This window comes from Elephas maximus, chromosome 14, assembly GCF_024166365.1.
Source record: "Elephas maximus indicus isolate mEleMax1 chromosome 14, mEleMax1 primary haplotype, whole genome shotgun sequence".
Lineage (NCBI taxonomy): Eukaryota > Metazoa > Chordata > Mammalia > Proboscidea > Elephantidae > Elephas > Elephas maximus.
In genome coordinates this window covers 61,672,197-61,694,195 of record NC_064832.1, presented here as the reverse complement: position 1 = coordinate 61,694,195, position 21,999 = coordinate 61,672,197, and the positions used below count along the sequence as shown (strand labels likewise).

The 21,999-nt window shown below is 36.5% G+C and overlaps 1 protein-coding gene across 2 annotated transcripts in view; it reads left to right on the top strand.

The window, feature by feature from the left end:
- The window catches only part of KLHL1 (kelch like family member 1), a 474,296-nt gene that overhangs the window by 329,694 nt on the left and 122,603 nt on the right, over positions 1–21,999 (top strand). For both annotated transcript variants that reach the window (XM_049853061.1, XM_049853060.1), the window contains one exon: positions 20,288–20,474. In XM_049853061.1, coding sequence (XP_049709018.1) covers positions 20,288–20,474 — 187 coding nt within the window. The remainder of the gene's footprint in view (positions 1–20,287; positions 20,475–21,999) is intronic.

The window sequence follows — 21,999 nt, the reverse complement described above, 5'->3', positions numbered from 1 at the left end:
GACGTAGAATAATGTACAGTAGAGTGCTGGGGAAAGTGGCTGTATATATACAATGCATCTGTATTATAAGATTTTTAGAAAACTGGTATGAGGATGAGGGACAGTGGGGGTTCAGTGGTAGAATTCTTGCCTTTCATACTGGAGACCCTTGCTCAATTCCTGGCCAGTCCCTTTCATTTTTAGTCACCACTGTCTGTTGATGGTGGTTTGCATGTTGCTATGATGCAGAGCTTCCAGACTAAGACAGACTACAAAGAAAGGCCTGGCAATCTATTTCAATAAATCGGCCAACAAAAATCCTAAGGATTACAAAGCTCAGATCCACAACTACAAGACTGGGCAACATTATGTTACGTTGTCCATGGGGTCACCACGAGGTGGGGACTGATTCCAACAGTTACCAACAACAAAAACAAAGTTTGAGGACATCAAATAATGTCTTACAAACAGTAAGAAACAAATGCATGCTTGTGGATATAGCCTAAAAACAAAAACCAAACACATTATTGTCAAACTGATTCCGAGTCATGGCAACCTCACATGTGTTAGCGTAGAACTGTACTCCATAGGGTTTTCAATGGATGATGATTTTTTCAGAAGTAGATTGCCAGGCCTTTCTATCAAGGAATTCCTGAGTGGACTTTTCCAACCTTCCGGTTAGCTATGAGTACACTTTAACAGTTTGCTTCACCAAAGGACCCCAGATATAGTCTGTTGTTTTTGTTGTTAGGAGCCATGGAGTCACCTCTGACTCATAGTGACCCTGTGGACAGCAGAAAGAAACACTGCACAGTCCTGCACCATTCTCACAATCGCTGTCAGGCCGGAGCCCATTGTTGTAGCCACTGTGTCAATCCATTTCCTTGAGGGTCTTCTTTTTTGCTGAGTCTCTGCTCTTCCAAACATGATGTGTCCTTCTCCAGGAACTGCTCCCTCCAGATAACATGTCCAACATATGTGAGATGAAGTCTCATCATTCTTGTTTCTAAGGAGCATTCTGGCTGTACTCCTTCCAAGGTAGAATTGTTTGTTCTTCTGGCAGTCAATGGTATATTCAGTATTCTTCACAAACACCATAATTCAAAGGCATCAATTCTTCTTCGGTCTTCCTTATTCATTGTCCAGATTTCACACTCATATGATGTGATTGAAAACACCACAGCTTGGGTCAGGCGCACCTTAGTCTTCAAGGTGACATCTTTGCCTTTCAAAACTTTAGAGAGGTCCTTTGCAGCAAATTTGCCCAAAGCAATGCATCTTTTGATTTCTTGACTTCTGCTTCCATAGGCGTTGATTGTGGACCTAAGTAAAATGAAATCCTTTATAACCTCAATATTTTCTCTGTTTACTGTGATGTTGCTTATTGGTCCAGTTGTGAGGATTTTTGTTTTCTTTATGTAACCCATACTGAAGACTGTGGTCCAATAGCCTAAAAAAAAATCCTTTATAACCTCAATATTTTCTCTGTTTACTGTGATGTTGCTTATTGGTCCAGTTGTGAGGATTTTTGTTTTCTTTATGTAACCCATACTGAAGACTGTGGTCCAATAGCCTAGACATGTGTAAATTAAGGTGTTCTTGGGGTGAACGATGCAGGAGAGCTTGAATAGAATAGATTAGTGTTGAGAGAGACTGCAGGTATTCAGGACTTAGCATATTACCTGGCACAAAATAGGTGCTAACTAAATGTTTGTAGAATGAATGAATTAAAGAAAAGTCCAGAGCCTACTTATGAGGCAATGGAACTGCTCAGGTGAAAGTAATGCTCGTGCAGGGCACAAAATCATTTATTTTTGTTTTAGGAATTCTGAACTTTCAAACTATCTGTGGGACAGGAAGTCCAATTAAAATAAGTAAAAGTTAATTAGAAATTACAGCAGTGTAGAACCCACTTCACTTGACACTTATAAGGACTATTATTTGGGTTAATTTTATGAACTCTACTTGTTTTGATAATGCCATTCTTCTTCTCTATTTGTATTGTTATCTTAGCCTATTATTTTTCATTTTAAGGTAATGAAATAATTCTATATTTAGAATAAAATTAATGAACCTATTCCTTATTTCATACAGTATTTCTCCTCATTTTCTGAAATACCTGAACAGGAATCACTCAGATATACCTGATATAAGTTTTATTATGACATTAATTCATGTTTTTCTTTTAAAATGAGAGCACCAAAAGAGAATATAGAAAGATCTATTTAATTTACTTTTCTTATTTATTTGAAATATAAATATCATTCTCATATTAGTTTAGCTAGAATAGTGGTTATGCCAGGAGAATGGATTGGAAGATATTTCATTCTCTTAAAATTTCATGATTCTATCCTTTGTCAAAACTCTTTTCAATTGAAGCTAATGGGATTCTGATGTGTAACATGACAATCCAGCTGCTGAAGCTTGATGTACTCCTTTCAGACTGCAGGTTGATATTCTGGCTACAGTTGAGCTGGCTCCTCTTGAAGTTTAGGCTGTGCCAGCCATAGCCAACACTCAAGTAGTCACTGATGAAGTGCTGCAAGTAGTGATGATCCAACTAATTAATATTGCCAAGCTTTTCAGCATTTTTTTTTTTCAGCATTATTCTTCTTTTCCTTCTCTGTCTTTGAAAATCTGAAAGGGAAGAAATATTCAGAAAACCTTTTTAGTCATGAGGCAACTGCTATTTACCCGTATAAAATGGGACAAGCCTACTTTTTAGCCCACTGTTTATTTTGTTGCTACAAAGTTCCATGATAACTAAACTTTCTCCTTTCTCTGGCATTTTCTACTGACCAACATCATAAAGCATAATCACTAAATCATCGTTTTCCCAAAGAACATTTTAAAAGCTGCTTAATTTGAATGCCTGAAAGTATTTCATTTGTAGGAGACCTATTGATAAGACACTGAATTAGAATAAGGCCCACTTGCAGCATATGGTATATGATAAGATTTTATAATTCATCTTATTCATTTTTTAAAGCAGAAAACTTGAGAGACTATATATGACATTGTCACAGATCTCTACGGACTGCCAGTTCTAATAAGAGTCAATTATGTTTTATAGATTTAAATTCTGTGACTTGATTTTTTTTTTTTTTTTTTTTTTTAGCACAACACCTAGTAACAAAACCAAAGTTTGAAACATTGTGAAATGATATGCTATGGTATTATTTTTCTGAGGTTTGGTTTTTTTAATAAATGTAGGAATGTTTTCATAACCTGAGTAGCCCAAGGAGATAATGTGAGAAGAGTTGATGCTTCTTTTGGTCTGTAGTAATTATAAGTTTATTTTATTCAATATCACATGCTGTTTTGCAATGGACTCCTTGTCCCGTTGAAAAGTATAAATGTGCTTGTTGTGCATTGTAGATTCTGTTACCTGGTTTTTCAAAGTTTCTGTGTGTATAGTATTACTGTCATTTAAAGAATAGCTTACTTACAATATAAATGTTCTTGTTTCCAGCCAGTAAAACTATGGAGATGTGTTGCTGTAACTTAAATTTCCTTAATAACATTGCTTTACAATATTTTGTGAAAAGCTGTCTATAATGCAAATTTTTATAATGTAAATATTTTTTATTTTTACTATAACATTAGAGTTGTATACCCCTTATCTAACAAGAATAAGCTGTGCTGCAAAAATCATTGTATTTGATTCTTTTAGGATAACAGAAGGTATTATTTCAATGTTAAAGCAGTATTTTCATAAGCAACTCTATGCCAATTTTTTTTTACATGTTGCCCTTATGAAAATACCTCTCATTGGGAGCGTGAATTTGGCAAACAAACATAGAAGGCATGCAATATTTTCATAAAAATACGGTAGTTAATGATAAAGCCAAACTTTAAAAAAGATTATGTTAAAAGAGAATAATTCTTTAATACCACTGCAGAGAATACATTTATTCTAATCAAAAGATAAGGACATTTCTGACAACTAGAATGTTTTGTCAAAGTTATTGTCAAAACTTCTAGCAATTTATGGTTACCTTATTCTGATTTTTTATATCAGTAAATTCTGAAGATCACACATGGGATTCTCATGTATGTTTCATGGCTATATACTATTCCACAGCTACAGGTTGACCTAATGTATAACTCATTGGTCATTATTTAGTCACAAGAAAAACTTAGTAAAGTTGTAGCAAGAGAAGGCATATTTTTAAAGTGATGGTCTGACAGAATTTTTAATGAAAAAAAGCATTGCCGACAGTAAAGTACTATGTATTATGTGCCCTAGATATTCTAGCGTCTGCATGTAAATGGATAACAATACTGGAAATTTTTCTTAACAAGTTGCAATAGGTGATAGATTTTTTTTCTTTTTTTTTTATTAACTTTTATTGAGCTTCAAGTGAACGTTTACAAATCAAGTCAGTCTGTCACATAAAAGTTTACATACATCTCACTCCGTACTCCCACTTGCTCTCCCCCTAATGAGTCAATCCTTCCAGTCTCTCCTTTTGTGACAATTTTGCCAGCTTCCCACTCTCTCTATCCTCCCATCCCCCCTCCAGACATGAGATGCCAACACAATCTCAAGTGTCCACCTGATATAATTAGCTCACTCTTCATCAGCATCTCTCTCCCACCCACTGTCCAGTCCCTTTCATGTCTGATGAGTTGTCTTTGGGGATGGTACCTGTCCTGTGCCAACAGAAGGTCTGGGGACCATGGCCGCTGGGATTCCTCTAGTCTCAGTCAGACCATTAAGTATGGTCTTTTTATGAGAATTTGGGGTCTGTATCCCACTGATCTCCTGCTCCCTCAGGGGTTCTCTGTTGTGCTCCCTGTCAGGGCAGTCATCGATTGGGGCCGGGCACCAACTAGTTCTTCTGGTCTCAGGATGATGTAGGTCTCTGGTTCATGTGGCCCTTTCTGTCTCTTGGGCTCTTAGTTGTCGTGTGACCTTGGTGTTCTTCATTCTCCTTTGCTCCAGGTGGGTTGAGACCAATTGATGCATCTTAGATGGCCGCTTGTTAGCCTTTAAGACCCCAGATGCCACATTTCAAAGTGGGATGCAGAATGTGTTCATAATAGAATTATTTTGCCAATTGACTTAGAAGTCCCCTTAAACCATGGTCCCCAAACCCCCGCCCTTGCTCCGCTGACCTTTGAAGTATTTAGTTTATCCCGGAAACTTCTTTGCTTTTGGTCCAGTCCAATTGAGCTGACCTTCCATCTATTGAGTGTTGTCCTTCCCTTCACCTGAAGCAGTTCTTATCTACTAATTAATCAATAAAAAACCCTCTCTCTCCCTCCCTCCCTCCCCCCCTCGTAACCACAAAAGTATGTGTTCTTCTCAGTTTTTACTATTTCTCAAGATCTTATAATAGTGGTCTTATACAATGTTTGTCCTTATTGCCTCTGACTAATTTCGCTCAGCATAATGCCTTCCAGGTTCCTCCATGTTATGAAATGTTTCAGAGATTCGTCACTGTTCTTTATCGATGCGTAGTATTCCATTGTGTGAATATACCACAATTTATTTACCCATTCATCTGTTCATGGACACCTTGGTTGCTTCCAGCTTTTTGCTATTGTAAACAGAGCTGCAATAAACATGGGTGTGCATATATCTGTTTGTGTGAAGGCTCTTGTTTCTCTAGGGTATATTCCGAGGAGTGGGATTTCTGGGTTGTATGGTAGTTCTATTTCTAACTGTTTAAGATAACTGCCGGATAGATTTCCAAAGTGGTTGTACCATTTTACATTCCCACCAGCCGTGTATAAGAGTTCCAATCTCTCCGCAGCCCCTCCAACATTTATTATTTTGTGTTTTTTGGATTAATGCCAGCCTTGTTGGAGTGAGATGGAATCTCATCGTAGTTTTAATTTGCATTTCTCTAATGGCTAATGATCGAGAGCATTTTCTCATGTATCTGTTGGCTGCCTGAATATCTTCTTTAGTGAAGTGTGTGTTCATATCCTTTGCCCACTTCTTGATTGGGTTGTTTGTCTTTTTGTGGTTGAGTTTTGACAGAATCATGTAGATTTTGGAGATCAGGTGCTGGTCAGAGATGTCATAGCTGAAAATTCTTTCCCAGTCTGTAGGTGGTCTTTTTACTCTTTTGGTGAAGTCTTTAGATGAGCATAGGTGTTTGATTTTTTTCACATTTTTTTTTTTTTATTAACTTTTATTAAGCTTCAAGTGAACGTTTACAAATCCAATCAGTCTGTCACATATAAGTTTACATACATCTTACTCCGTATTCCCACCTGTTCTTCCCCTGTTGAGGCAGCCCTTTCAGTCTCTCCTTTCTTGACAATTTTGCCAGCTTCCCTCTCTCTCTATCCTCCCATCCACGCTCCAGACAAGAGCTGCCAACACACTCACAAGTGTCCACCTGATATAATTAGCTCACTCTTCATCAGCGTCTCTCTCCCACCCGCTGACCAGTCCCTTGCATGTCTGATGAGTTGTCTTCGGGGATGGTTCCTGTCCTGTGCCGACAGAAGGTCTGGGGACCGTGGCCGCCGGGATTCCTCTAGTCTCAGTCAGACCATTAAGTTTGGTCTTTTTATGAGAAGTTGGGGTCTGCATCCCACTGATCTCCTGTTCCCTCAGGAGTTCTCTGTTGTGCTCCCTGTCAGGGCAGTCATCGATTGTGGCCGGGCACCAACTAGTTCTTCTGGTCTCAGGATGATGTAGGTCTCTGGTTCATGTGGCTGTTTCTGTCTCTTGAGCTCCTAGTTGTCGTGTGACCTTGGTGTTCTTCATTCTCCTTTGCTCCAGGTGGGTTGAGACCAATTGATGCATCTTAGATGGCCGCTTGTTAGCCTTTAAGACCCCAGACGCCACATTTCAAAGTGGGATGCAGAATGTTTTCATAATAGAATTATTTTGCCAATTGACTTAGAAGTCCCCTCAAACCATTTTCCCCAGACCCCCGCCCCTGCACCGCTGACCTTTGAAGCATTTGTTTTATCCCAGAAACTTCTTTGCTTTTGGTCCAGTCCAATTGAGCTGACCTTCCATGTATTGAGTGTTGTCTTTCCCTTCACCCAAAGCAGTTCTTATCTAGTGATTAATTAGTAAAAAACCCTCTCCCTCCCTCCCTCCCGCCCCCCTTCGTAAACACAAAAGTATGTGTTCTCAGTTTTTACTATTTCTCAAGATCTTATCATAGTGGTCTTATACAATGTTTGTCCTTATTGCCTCTGACTAATTTCACTCAGCATAATGCCTTCCAGGTTCCTCCATGTTATGAAATGTTTCAGAGATTCGTCACTGTTCTTTATCGATGCGTAGTATTCCATTGTGTGAATATACCACAATTTATTTACCCATTCATCCGTTGATGGACACCTTGGTTGCTTCCAACTTTTTGCTATTGTAAAAACAGCTGCAATAAACATGGGTGTGCATATATCTGTTTGTGTGAAGGCTCTTGTATCTCTAGGGTATATTCCGAGGAGTGGGATTTCTGGGTTGTATGGTAGTTTTATTTCTAACTGTTTAAGATAACGCCAGATAGATTTCCAAAGTGGTTGTACCATTTTACATTCCCACCAGCCGTGTATAAGAGTTCCAATCTCTCCACAGTCTCTCCAACATTTATTATTTTGTGTTTTTTGGATTAATGCCAGCCTTGTTGGAGTGAGATGGAAACTCATCGTAGTTTTAATTTGCATTTCTCTAATGGCTAATGATCGAGAGCAGTTTCTCATGTATCTGTTGGCTGCCTGAATATCTTCTTTAGTGAAGTGTGTGTTCATATCCTTTGCCCACTTCTTGATTGGGTTTTTTGTCTTTTTGTGGTTGAGTTTTGACAGAATCATGTAGATTTTAGAGATCAGGCGCTGGTCTGAGATGTCATAGCTGAAAATTCTTTCCCAGTCTGTAGGTAGTCTTTTTACTCTTTTGGTGAAGTCTTTAGATGAGCATAGATGTTTGATTTTTAGGAGCTCCCAGTTATCGGGTTTCTCTTCGTCATTTTTGGTAATGTTTTGTATTCTGTTTATGCCTTGTATTAGGGCTCCTAAGGTTGTCCCTATTTTTTCTTCCATGATCTTTATCGTTTTAGTCTTTATGTTTAGGTCTTCAATCCACTTGGAGTTAGTTTTTGTGCATGGTGTGAGGTATGGGTCCTGTTTCATTTTTTTGCAAATGGATATCCAGTTATGCCAGCACCATTTGTTAAAAAGACTATCTTTTCCCCAATTCACTGACACAGGTCCTTTGTCAAATATCAGCTGCTCATACGTGGATGGATTTATATCTGGGTTCTCAATTCTGTTCCATTGGTCTATGTGCCTGTTGTTGTACCAGTACCAGGCTGTTTTGACTACTGTGGCTGTATAATAGGTTCTGAAATCAGGTAGAGTGAGGCCTCCCACTTTCTTCTTCTTTTTCAGTAATGCTTTGCTTAACCAAGGCTTCTTCCCCTTCTATATGAAGTTGGTGATTTGTTTCTCTATCACCTTAAAAAATGACATTGGAATTTGGATCGGAAGTGCATTGTATGTATAGATGGCTTTTGGTAGAATAGACATTTTTACTATGTTAAGTCTTCCTATCCATGAACAAGGTATGTTTTTCCACTTAAGTATGTCCTTTTTAATTTCTTGTAGTAGAGCTTTGTAGTTTTCTTTGTATAGGTCTTTTATATCCTTGGTAAGATTTATTCCTAAGTATTTTATCTTCTTGGGGGCTACTGTGAATGGTATTGATTTGGTTATTTCCTCTTCGGTGTTGTTTTTGTTGATGTAGAGGAATCCAAGTGATTTTTGTATGTTTATTTTATAACCTGAGACTCTTCCAAACTCTTCCATTAGTTTCAGTAGTTTTCTGGAGGATTCCTTAGGGTTTTCTGTGTATAAGATCATGTCATCTGCAAATAGAGATAATTTTACTTCCTCCTTGCCAATCCGGATGCCTTTTATTTCTTTGTCTAGCCTAATTGCCCTGGCTAGGTCTTCTGGCATGATGTTGAGTAAGAGCTGTGATAAAGGGCATCCTTGTCTGGTTCCCGTTCTCAAGGGAAATGCTTTCAGCTTCTCTCTATTTAGAGTGATATTGGCTGTTGGCTTTGCATAGATGCCCTTTATTATGTTGAGGAATTTTCCTTCAATTCCTATTTTGGTGAGAGTTTTTATCATAAATGGGTGTTGGACTTTGTCAAATGCCTTTTCTGCATCAATTGATAAGATCATGTGGTTTTTGTCTTTTGTTTTATTTATGTGATGGATTACATTAATGGTTTTTCTGATATTAAACCAGCTGCATACCTGGTATAAATCCCACTTGATCGTGGTGAATTATTTTTTTGATATGTTGTTGAATTCTATTGGCTAGAATTTTGTTGAGGATTTTTGCATCTATGTTCATGAGGGATATAGGTCTAAAATTTTCTTTTTTTGTGATGTCTTTACCTGGTTTTGGTATCAGGGAGATGGTGGCTTCATAGAATGAGTAAGGTAGTATTCCGTCATTTTCTATGCTTTGAAATACTTTCAGTAGTAGTGGTGTTAACTCTTCTCTGAAAGTTTGGTAGAACTCTGCAGTGAAGCCATCCGGGCCAGGGCTTTTTTTTGTTGGGAGTTTTTGGATTACCGTTTCAATCTCTTTTTTTGTTATGGGTCTATTTAGTTGTTCTACTTCTGAATGTGTTAGTTCAGGTAGGCAGTGTTTTTCCAGGAATTCATCTATTTCTTCTAGGTTTGCAAATTTGTTAGAGTACAATTTTTCATAATAATCTGATATGATTCTTTTAATTTCATTTGGCTCTGTTGTGATGTGGTCCTTCTCGTTTCTTATTCGGGTTATTTGTTTCCTTTCCTGTATTTCTTTAGTCAGTCTAGCCAATGGTTTATCAATTTGGTTAATTTTTTCAAAGAACCAGCTTTTGGCTTTGTTAATTCTTTCAATTGTTTTTCTGTTCTCTAATTCATTTAGTTCAGCTCTAATTTTTATTCTTTGTTTTCTTCTGGTGCCTGATGGATTCTTTTGTTGCTCACTTTCTATTTGTTCAAGTTGTAGGGACAGTTCTCTGCTTTTGGCTCTTTCTTCTTTTTGTATGTGTGCATTTATCAATATCAATTGGCCTCTGAGCACTACTTTTGCTGTGTCCCAGAGGTTTTGATAGGAAGTATTTTCATTCTCGTTGCATTCTATAAATTTCCTTATTCCCTCCTTGATGTCTTCTATAACCCAGTCTTTTTTCAGGAGGGTATTGTTCAGTTTCCAAGTATTTGATTTCTTTTCCCTAGTTTTTCTGTTATTGATCTCTAGTTTTATTGCCTTGTGGTCTGAGAAGATGCTTTGTAATATTTCGATGTTTTGGACTCTGCAAAGGTTTATTTTATGACCTAATATGTGGTCTATTCTAGAGAATGTTCCATGTGTGCTAGAACAAAAAGTATACTTTGCAGCAGTTGGGTGGAGAGTTCTGTATAAGTCAATGAGGTCAAGTTGGTTGATTGTTGTAATTAGGTCTTCCGTGTCTCTATTGAGCTTCTTACTGGATGTCCTGTCCTTCTCCGAAAGTGGTGTGTTGAAGTCTCCTACTATAATTGTGGAGGTGTCTATCTCACTTTTCAATTTTGTTAAAATTTGATTTATGTATCTTGCAGCCCTGTCATTGGGTGCATAAATATTTAATATGGTTATGTCTTCCTGATCAATTGTCCCTTTTATCATTATATAGTGTCCTTCTTTATCCTTTGTGGTGAATTTAAGTCTAAAGTCTATTTTGTCAGAAATTAATATTGCTACTGCTCTTCTTTTTTGTTTATTGTTTGCTTGATATATTTTTTTCCATCCTTTGAGTTTTAGTTTGTTTTTGTCTCTAAGTCTAAGCTGTGTTTCTTGTAGGCAGCATATAGACGGATCGTGTTTCTTTATCCAGTTCGAGACTCTCTGTCTCTTTATTGGTGCATTTAGTCCATTTACATTCAGCGTAATTATAGATTAATAAGTGTTTAGTGTTGTCATTTTGATGCCTTTTTATGTGTGTTGTTGACAATTTCATTTTTCCACATACTTTTTTGTGCTGAGACTTTTTTCTTAGTAAATTGTGAGATCCTCGTGTTCATAGTGTTTGACTTTATGTTTGTTGAGTCGTTACGTTTTTCTTGGCTTTTATCTTGAGTTATGGAGTTGTTATACCTTTTTGTGGTTACCTTATTATTTACCCCTATTTTTCTAAGTAAAAACCTAACTTGTATTGTTCTATATCGCCTTGTATCACTCTCCATATGGCAGTTCTATGCCTCGTGTATTTAGTCCCTCTTTTTGATTATTGTGATCTTTTACATATTGACTTCTGTGATTCCCTGTTATGAGTATTTTTTTTTAATTAATCTTAATTTGTTTTTGTGATTTCCCTGTTTGAGTTGATATCAGGATGTTCTGTTTTGTGATCTTGTGTTGTGCTGGTATCTGATATTATTGGTTTTCTGACCAAACAATATCCTTTAGTATTTCTTATAGCTTTGGTTTGGTTTTTGCAAATTGTCTAAACTTGTGTTTATCTGTAAATATCTTAATTTGCCTTCATTTTTCAGAGAGAGTTTTGCTGGATATATGATCCTTGGCTGGCAGTTTTTCTCCTCCAGTGCTCTGTATATGTCGTCCCATTCCCTTCTTGCCTGCATGGTTTCTGCTGAGTAGTCTGAACTTATTCTTATTGATTCTCCCTTGAAGGAAACCTTTCTTTTCTCCCTGGCTGCTTTTAAAATTTTCTGTTTATCTTTGCTTTTGGTGAGTTTGATGATAATATGCCTTGATGTTTTTCTTTTTGGATCAATCTTAAATGGGGTTCGATGAGCATCTTGGATAGATATCCTTTCGTCTTTCATGATGTCAGGGAAGTTTTGTGTCAGGAGTTCTTCAACTATTTTCTCTGTGTTTTCTGTCCTCCATCCCTGTTCTGGGACTCCAATCACACGCAAGTTATCCTTCTTGATAGAGTCCCACATGATTCTTAGGGTTTCTTCATTTTTTTTAATTCTTTTATCTGATTTTTTTTCAGCTATGTTGGTGTTAATTCCCTGGTCCCCCAGATGTCCCAGTCTGCATTCTAATTGCTCGAGTCTGCTCCTCTGTCTTCCTATTGTGTTGTCTAATGCTGTAATTTTATTGTTAATCTTTTGGATTTCTACATGCTGTCTCTCTATGGATTCTTGCAACTTATTAATTTTTCCAGTATGTTCTTGAATAATCTTTTTGAGTTCTTCAACAGTTTTATCAGTGTGTTCCTTGGCTTTTTCTGCAGTTTGACTTATTTCGTTTCTGATGTCTTGAAGCATTCTGTAAATTAGTTTTTTATATTCTGTATCTGATAATTCCAGGATTGTATCTTCATTTGGGAAAGATTTTGATTCTTTTGTTTGGGGGGTTGTAGAAGCTGTCATGGTCTGCTTCTTTATGTGGTTTGATATGGACTGCTGTCTCCGAGCCATCACTGGGAAACTAGTTTTTCCCGAAAATCCACTAAAAAAAATGCAGTCAGATCCCTAACAGAATTGTCTTTGGATTATAACTGCCACCTTGTTCCTTGTAAGGATGAAAGTCTGAGATTTGGATCATATATGCTTGGCTGTAGCTGATTCTGTGTTTTTAGTCTAATTAGGGGTGGATTTTTGGTCCCTCGGTTTTTTTTTGTTGTTGTTGTTCCTTGTTTCAGGCCGAAAGAATGGGTTAGGAAAAGACCAAAAGAAAAAAAAAGGGGGGAAAGCAAAGCCGCTGCAGAACCAGAGCCGTTCTCCCTCTGGCTCAGGGAATTCCAATGTTAATGAAGCTGCCTGGGGAGGGTGGGGGAGGGATCAGAGAGATAGGAGAGTAGCACCTCGGCATATAGCCAGAGTTGCTTGTCTTGCTTGGAATGACTATTATATCTGAGATTCCCGTGGGGCATGTCGCCTATGTGTTGGCTGTGTGGAGATTGCCCCCGGGCGTCTGGCCCTCTGAAGCCACCCGCTGCCAGTGCAAATCCTAGCGTCAAGGTTCCCCTGCTGGGACACTTTACTCCCGGCTCCAAAATCAGTCGCTGCCTCCCGGGGACTTCTCGTCCCGTCAGCCGCGTCACCGCGCCGCCTCCACGAACAGACTGGGCCCCCTCCCGGGGTTAGTTCAAGGGAGTGGAGCAGCTCCCTGTGCTTGCACCGTGCCAGCGCCCAGTCAAAATCCCGGGAGGACGATTCCCTGGCTGGGACACTGCTCTCCCAGCCCCAAGACCAGTCACTGCCTCCCGGGGACTTCTCCCACCGGCTGCGTCGCTACGCCGCCTGCGCGAACCAGCTGGCCCCCTCCTGGGGTGAGTTCGGGGGTAGGGCTGGGCCCCTTGTTTGCGCCGTCAGCTCCCCTGGGCTCTGCCCTAGATCAGGCGCCAAAGGTTACCTGACTGGGACGCTGGCTCCCGGCTCTGAAAACAATTGCTGCTTCCCCGTATTTGTTCGTTTTCCGTCTCTAAATCTGTGTTTGTTGTTCAGGGTTCGTAGATTGTTATGTACGTGATCGATTCACTTGTTTTTCCAAGTCTTTGTTGCAAGAGGGATCCGAGGTAGCGTCTACCTAGTCCGCCATCTTGGCCCTGCTCCTTCATGATAGCTTTTTTTTACTCCAGTTTACCTAATTAAGTTATAAAACATCTTATTAAAGATTTTATTTTTCTTGGAAAGTGCCATTTTCTTACAACTATTAGAGTTTATTTTCTTTGACAGGGTATTCTTCAAATTCTGTATTTTGAAGATATTTAAATTTTTTCTCCAAATTATGGCTGCCTCTCGGTACACAAGATCTGGAAGCAGTGATATATGAAATATGTATTGATAACAGAAATATAGTATCTTATCATAAGGCCCACTTAATTGTTCATTCCTCTCTATTCTCTATACAATTTTGTTATTTTATTAATAGCTTTCTTAGAGATGTTCATATTAGTGTTAAATTTTAATGTAATATTACAAAGCATAAGCTTAAATAAGTTCTAGAAAAAGAGTATCAGTAATTTTTGTGTTTGCTAAGTGTACTTAAGTTGTCTGGTTTTTATCAAAAACAATATACATGAAATCTCTTAGTGGGTACTTTCATTCAGCAACACATACAGTTAAATACAATTTCAGCTATTTAACATTGTTCCTTATTTAAATTGAAATTGCCCACAGGGTAAACCATACCAAAAACTAGTTAACTTCTACTGCCACTTAAATTCTTACATGCTATAAATAGTAAATAGTGTTTTTTTAGTGAAGTGTAAAGTAGAATGGTCAAAAGGATAAGCTCTCAGTCTACTTGATTTTATTCTTTGAACAGTACATTTACCTAATTTGCAATTTATCATCATTATTGGTGAGATATATATTGTGTTGACTTCCCATAAGAACACAAAATAACTTTTTTTTTTTTTTTTTAAATCAAGCTTGTGACTTTTTCAGACTTATTCCAGTCTAAACAGAGTCCTAATAATGCATCAGTGGAGAAAATCCAGGTGTGGATGTTTACAGATTCTAGAATACAGGTTATTTTAAAGCAGCCTTTGCAAGGTGATAAAATGATTTCACAATAACTTTGGATTGGTGGGTACAGTGAGGTAAGGATCTCGAAGCAAGTAATGATGGGTAACCTTAGCAATTTTTGTGGATTTGTAATCCTATCCTTCAGGAGTAAATATTTACTAAGTCAAACAGTTATTTTGTTTGTCATATTGCTTTACATAGGGAAAGGAAACCAAATGTTATCCTAATTCCTAGATGTTTGCCATGAAGACAGAATCTCCTTTATAGCTATGAAGTCAGGGGATTTTAGATTTCTGCCTCTTGTCTATTAAGATGCTTGCTATCTAAATAGACAGACTTCCAGTCTTAGTTACTATAAATAAAGCTGTGTGAATAGCCTGTACAAGTATTTTTGTGGCCAATACACATCTATGTTCAAGAGAAACATAAGGCGGTGTTATAGAATATATACCTGCGAAAAAGAGTATGCGTAAAAGTCATTGTGGAAAATATCGCTTTATTTCTTGAAAACTGTATGTCACTAAGTAAATCACAAAGAAATTGCTGTTTTCCCTATGTTTAATTATCAGCGAACCCATTCACATTTTCAGGTTCTCCTCTACCCCCTTTTTTTCTTTCTTTTTAATAGCATTTCATGTGTTGGATAACAACCTGGGTTTTTTTTGTTTGTTTGTTTTTTGGCATTTTATTTTTAGCTTGCAAAATGTTATAGAATGCATTTCTATGTAATGTCAAAGCTTTTGAAGATGTTAGCTCTGTTTCACATTCAGGCAGTCTTGATGCCTGGGTTTGAAAGAGTGCTTTAAAAACAGGCATCATTAAAGTGGCTCATAAATATAAACAGAGACTTGTAGATAATGATGTATGCACATAATGATATACCCACCAAGAGATCAGTTAATAGCTGGAACAAAATTCATGAATAAATACCTAGAAAACTAACAAGTTATTATAATGAATTGGCCACATGAAATCACATTGCATCCCAAGGTAGTTGTAGAGTTTAGCCAATTTTACCAAATTGTAGTTAGATATTAAAATCTTAAATGGGTGACTAAAAAAACCCAAAAACAAATGCACTGCCGTCGAGTCGATTCCAGCTCATAGCGACCCTATAGGACAGAGTAGAACTGCCCCACAGAGTTTCCAAGGAGCACCTGGCAGATTCGAACTGCTGACCTTTTGGTTAGCAGCCATAGCACTCAACCACTATGCCACCAGGGTTTCCAATGGGTGACTAAGGACACAAAAAAGCACGAGTAAGTTTAAAGAATTATAGTTAAAAGATAGCAAAAGGGGAAGAAAAATATCTAGGAAAATAGTAGAAACATAGAGATTAAAGCATCTTAATGAGCCCCTGAGTATCTGAAAATTATCATATGGCATTGTTGGGTAGAAGCTATCTGTGTCATACACTCCACTATTTGATCAAAGGGCCTTTAGTTCTGGCTGGCTCTTACAGAAAATTATCTGCTTGGGGAGAGTTCTTATCTTCAGGTTTATGGCTGAGACAGGTCTTCGATAATTTATCGATGATGTATTTGTCCTTAATTTAAACCCACAGATACAAGGATCAACACCCTAGAAGTTTACGTAATTTTAATTGTTAACATTCCTCCACCATGTCCTTTATATTGAGGCTCAAGATCTTTTCTCTTCTTTTTTTTTTTGTTGCTCTGACAGCTGTCATGTAAGAGAAAATATTCTTAAACACTATTAGATTGTAAATAGTGGGATCCTTTCTTGACATTTAATAAACAATTTATAGAAAGTAATCAATGATTATTCTAGGAGTGGTGGTGTTTTTTTTATTGTTGTTAGTTTTCTTTGAGTCTTTGTGTCATTCTAGAAGTAGAAAGATATAAACAGTGATGATATTGGGGAATTCCAAGGGATTTCACTTACACTGTAAGTATAGGTTGTCTATCTGTAATTGTCAAGAGTACTGGTATCTTGTATCCTTAGAAAAAATTCTAATTTATACCTTTATCATCAGTGTATATTATATTATTGAATTATTATAAACTTTAACAATCCCTTTAAGAAACAGATAAACAAATTTTTGCTTTCACACATATCCCTACTTCTTTATAATCTTTTGTATTAATTGCACCCTTTAACCAAAGTAGCCAACTTTGTTTTTCAAAACCAAAAACCCATTGCTCTTGAGTCAATTCCAACTCATAGTGACCCTATAGGACAGAGTAGAACTGCCCCATAGGGTTTCCAAGGAGCAGCTGGTGGATTCAACTGCCAACCTTTTAGTTAGCAGCCGAACTCTTAACCAGAGTTAACAAGAAAACAAGACCTATCTTGTTCATCTCTCCCACCTCCGCCAAAGGGCAGGCATATTTTATTTTATCAAATTTAATCACAAAATGTAATTTAAAATATTTTGTACATTCTGTTTATCTCCCGCCATTTTCTGTGTAAAATAAAGAACTAGAAAAATTTAAAACTATTTCAATGTCCAAGATTCATAACTTTTTCTTAGAAATTGAAAAAGGCAAATAAGTTTCCCATTAATTAATTTAATTTAATGTTTGTCTAGTCTCTTAAAGTTCCCCAAAGAAATAAAAATTATAATGTAAGTGAACACATCCTTTTATGATTTGTGGCACTACAAGAATTCAAAAAAATTCAACCCCTTTAAAAGATATCACTGTTGCAATTTTTTTTTTTAATTAAACAAATTTATATTTTGGTAATCTGAATACACATGGTCTCCAGGAGTAAAAATGTACTCAACAGCAACCGGTTAAATAGTTTATGAAGTAAATGATAACTTACCAGACCGCTACCACTAATGTAAAGTTTAAAATATGAGAAATTAAACTCTTCATGTATTCACTAGAGTATTGTGCTACCGCTGCTTTAACATGGTGGCAAATCAAGAAGGCATAGAGTTCATTTAAACTAAAAAGAAACCACTCTAATTGGTCTAAAGATTTGTCTAAATATGAAGAATAGTACGTAAACTCTTTTTGATAGAAACGACTCTGTTTTCATGTGTCAAAATTTTAAAGACTTTTGAGTACGTGACATGAAACTACTTATCTAAAATCTAAGATAATATCCAAAATTATAGTTAAGCTGTTTTTGTCTCAGTTATAGTTTGGCAAAGAAAAACATATAAAAGAAGGGCATACGTTTTGTTTATTTATTTTTTTTCTTTTTTATTTGGGATATTTTAACTGTTGATCTAGATATGACATTTCTTGTGTGTATGCCTAATGACGGAACAGTACTTTTTTATTTTATTTTTATAATTATCAACTAGTCCTTAAATTTTTTCAAGAGAGATAAAAAATAAGGGATGGAAAGTGTTTGAAAAAATAGAATTGAGAACGAGCCAGCTTCAGACATATATAAATTTATCCCTATAAAACCTAATTTATTTTTCCTTTATAAGAAAAGGGAAAGGTTTAGGTGTAGGAACATTTTTTCACTTACATAGATATTAAAAGATATCTCTTTTTTAGTTTCTAAAGACCACTGATATCTTGTTAGAAATAGATATTCTATTTGGTTTTTAAAAACAAACTTTTTACTGAAAAAGTAAAATAGTAGTCCTCTTAAAACTTCCTTTTGGAGATTCCCTATCCTATTCCATACCATTTTTATCTTTATGTATTTACTTATCTTATTTAGTGTTCAGGATGAAAGTGGGTAGTAGGAACACAGGCAAGGCTATATTATACAAGAAAGGGAACAGGGCCAAGAATTTAATTAAATATCTTCATTTTCATAATTCCAAGTCATCTGGTAACTAATATACCAGACTGCTTATCAGCCTTAGAGCTCTAGTGTTATCTTTCTCACGTTATATATGAGTGTTTTATATCTTTTTATGTTCTTCATGATGTCTCCTCCAGTAATTTATGTATTAGAGTGGCTAAATAAATATATTTAAGATTAAAAATTATACTCTTAAAATTAATTACTTAATTACGTACTGCCATTATGTATTAATTTATTTATTCAATAAACTTTTGTGCGTAGATGTGGCATATTTTCGCACTAATGTAGATTAAAAAGTCAGTGAGTCAATGTTGAATTTTCTACTTATTACGTTTCGAAATTTATGCAAGAGATTTAACAGCCACTGCAAATGAAACAGGTTCCATTCTAAAAGAGAAAGCAAGACTGAAAGAATGAAGGAAAAATGGAACTCAAAGAGGGACTAAAAAAACCAAAAATAAAAGATACCTCGGATGTGTTGAAAGAAATGTACACAGAGGAATTTAAGGGGACATAAACGTGTTATTAGGTGCCTTCAAGTCAGTTCCGACTCATAGCAACCCCGTGTACAACAGAACAAAACACTGCTTAATCCTGAGCCATCCTCGTGATCATTGTTACGCTTCAGCCCATTGCTGCAGCCGCTGTGTCAATCCATCTCATTGAGGATCTTCCTCTTTTTCCCCGACCTCTACTCTACCAAACACGATGTCCTTCTCCAAGTACTGATCCCTCCTAAGAACATGTCTAAAGTATGTGTGGTGAAGCCTCACCACCTTGCTTCTAAGGAGCATTCTGGCTATACTATCTGAATACCAGCGGCATAGCTTCCAGCATCACAGCAACACTCAAGCCCCTACGGTAGGACAAACTGACAGATGTGTGAGGGACATAAACCTGGTGTAGCAAAAAAAGAAAGAGCAAGATAGAAACATAATACAACCTACAGGTTCTGTCACACTGTTTTATTCCATCAAGTTTTGGATTTTTTGTATACAATTTCTTAGTTTTCCCTATTAGAAAATATACTTTACCTGATATAAAGCTTTACAAATGCTTGTATCCTTGAAGAAATGTTAGGAAGATAGGTTTTTTATTTTTTTTTTTCATTTTCTTTGAGGTTCTTGAATTTGAAAGTGGTTGAAATTATACCCGGAACATCTTAAATATATACATACTTAGGATAGGCTTGCTATGACCTAATATATTGAAGGTTATTTTTCAGTTTCCTTCATCAGATAAGTTTATGACCAACACAGACAATTATACTTGATTTATAATCAGTCTTTCTAAGAAGAAATGGAATGAAAAAAAGGGATGCCTTAGAAGTCTCTTTAAACTCTGTGTAGTGTAATGATACCAAATGTTATGGTATGAACTGTGTACCCCAAAAATGTGTGTCAGCTTGGCTAGGCCATGATTTCCAGTGTTGTGTGATTGTCTACCATTTTGTCATCTGATGTGACTTTCCTATGTGTCTTAAATCCTGCCTCTATGATGCTAAAGAGGCAGGATTAGAGGCAGTTATTGAGGCAAGGCTCAATCTATAAGTTTAGGTTGTTTCTTAGGTCAATCACTTTTAAGATATAAAAGAGAGAAGTGAGCAGAGAGGAAAGGGACCTTACACCACTGAGAAAGTAGTCACAGAAGCATAGTGCTTCCTTTGGCCCTGGTGCCCCTGTGCAGAGAAGCTCCTAGACCAGGGGAAGATTGATGACAAAAACCTTTCTCTAGAGCCGACAGAGAAAGAAAGCCTTCCCTTGAAGCTGGCACCCTGAATTTGGACTTCTAGCCTACTAGACTGTGAGAGAATACACTTCTGTTTGTTAAAGCCATCCACTGGTGGTAGCTCTGTTGTAGCAGTACTACATAACTAAGACACCAAATAATATTGGATCAAAAGAATTACCATTCTGTTTCTTTGGAAGCCATGAATTTTAATCATATTTATTTGTCAATGTAATGAATTCATATTACATTCTGCCTCTTTCTTTGTATGGAGTGATATCATCGGAACTCAGCTTCTAATTTTATCTACTGATATCATATGTACATTCCTTTAAAAATATTATTAACAGTGATTGTATATTATTCACAGATATTGGCTGATCTAGAAAACCATGCATTATTTAAGAATGATCTGGAATGTCAAAAGCTGATTCTAGAAGCAATGAAATACCATCTATTGCCAGAAAGAAGAACTTTAATGCAAAGTCCAAGAACTAAACCTAGAAAATCTACAGTTGGAACTCTGTATGCTGTAGGAGGAATGGATAACAACAAAGGTAAATTATTCTAGGTCTGTGTGTAATACACATTGCATGTCATACCGCAGAACAATTTTAGTATTGTAATTGGTTTGACACCAACAAACCTCATATAAACTTAGCTTTATCCACTATGATTTAAGATTCAAGGGAGCATTACATGGGCCTCTCTTATTTTCAGTATGTATTTCCTGTTTCTGTTTGTTATCTGTCTTTAAATCCTAACCCATTTCTTGTGTACTATGTACATGAGGACACTTCATATGAAATTAAAAGGGGATTTGAAATGCTTAGAAAACACAGGCCAAATAATTTGTTGGCTGTATTGAGAACTAACTTTCATTTCTAGCGGAAAGTGATATTATGTGCCAGGCACATGCTTGCTGAGAGTTCAATTAAGAAGAAAAGAGATTCTGATTTTGAGGAGCTTAGAGTCACACTTAGAAACCAGACAAGTAAATAGTGTGACTTGTCTGGTTTTACAAATTTAATTTTGCTTACCAATTTATTCCTTCAAAAAGGGAGTGGTTTGTTTAAAAACCAAATGTATTCATTCGAAGGTTGTATTCTTACTTTTATATAGTTATTGGAAAAATCTCCATGAATATTTATTCTTTTTTGCCTTATGTGTATCTTAATTTCCTTGAATAAGTGCACAAATTATATTAAAAAAATGAATTTGCATATTTTGTTTTTAATAAATGATACAATTAGATATAATATATTTAGAGTACATGTAAAAAAAATAATTAAAAATAATAGAGGCTAATAAAGCACTGAAGCTTTTTTAAATGAACTTAGTTATTAAAGAAGTAACATAAAGTAATTGGAAAACCTGGTGGTGTGGTGGTTAAGAATTCAGCTGCTAACCTAAATGATGGCAGTTCGAATCTACCAGGCACTCCCTGAAAACTCTATAGGGCAGTTCTACCCTGTCATATAGGGTCTCTGTTAGTTGGATTTGACTTGTAGGCAACAGGTTTTATTTTTTGTTTATAGAGTAATTAAACTTACTTTATAGTGAGTTGAGATCCCAAAATGGTAACTAAAGAGAAACTATGTAATCAATTGAGAAAGATATATAATTGCATTTATTGTCTGTTAAAGAGATGTCTAGTGGCCTTTAGATGGTTTTCACTAGCTTGTTTCAGAAATTTAGTTCCTATTCACTGGGAAGTTGCTTTTCAGTAATGTATTATGAGTCAGAACAGACTTGAGGCTAATGGGCTTAGAGTGTTAACATAAGAAAATTAAAGAAGTGTAAAGAAACTAGAATCCCTTTACAAGTACATAGAAAATCGAAAGATTAAAAGGGTAAACATCACCACATGAGGTGGACAGAGTTAAATGTAAGAAAGAATATGATAATAAGATGTTGATGAAGATGTAGGAAAACTGTTTTGGAGCCCTGGTGGCGCAGTGACTAAGAGCTACAGCAAGCTACAGCTGCTAGCCAAAAGGTCAGCAGTTCGAATCCACCAGCTGCTCCTTGGAAACCCTATGGAGCAGTTGTATTCTGCCCTATAGGGTCACTATGTGTCAG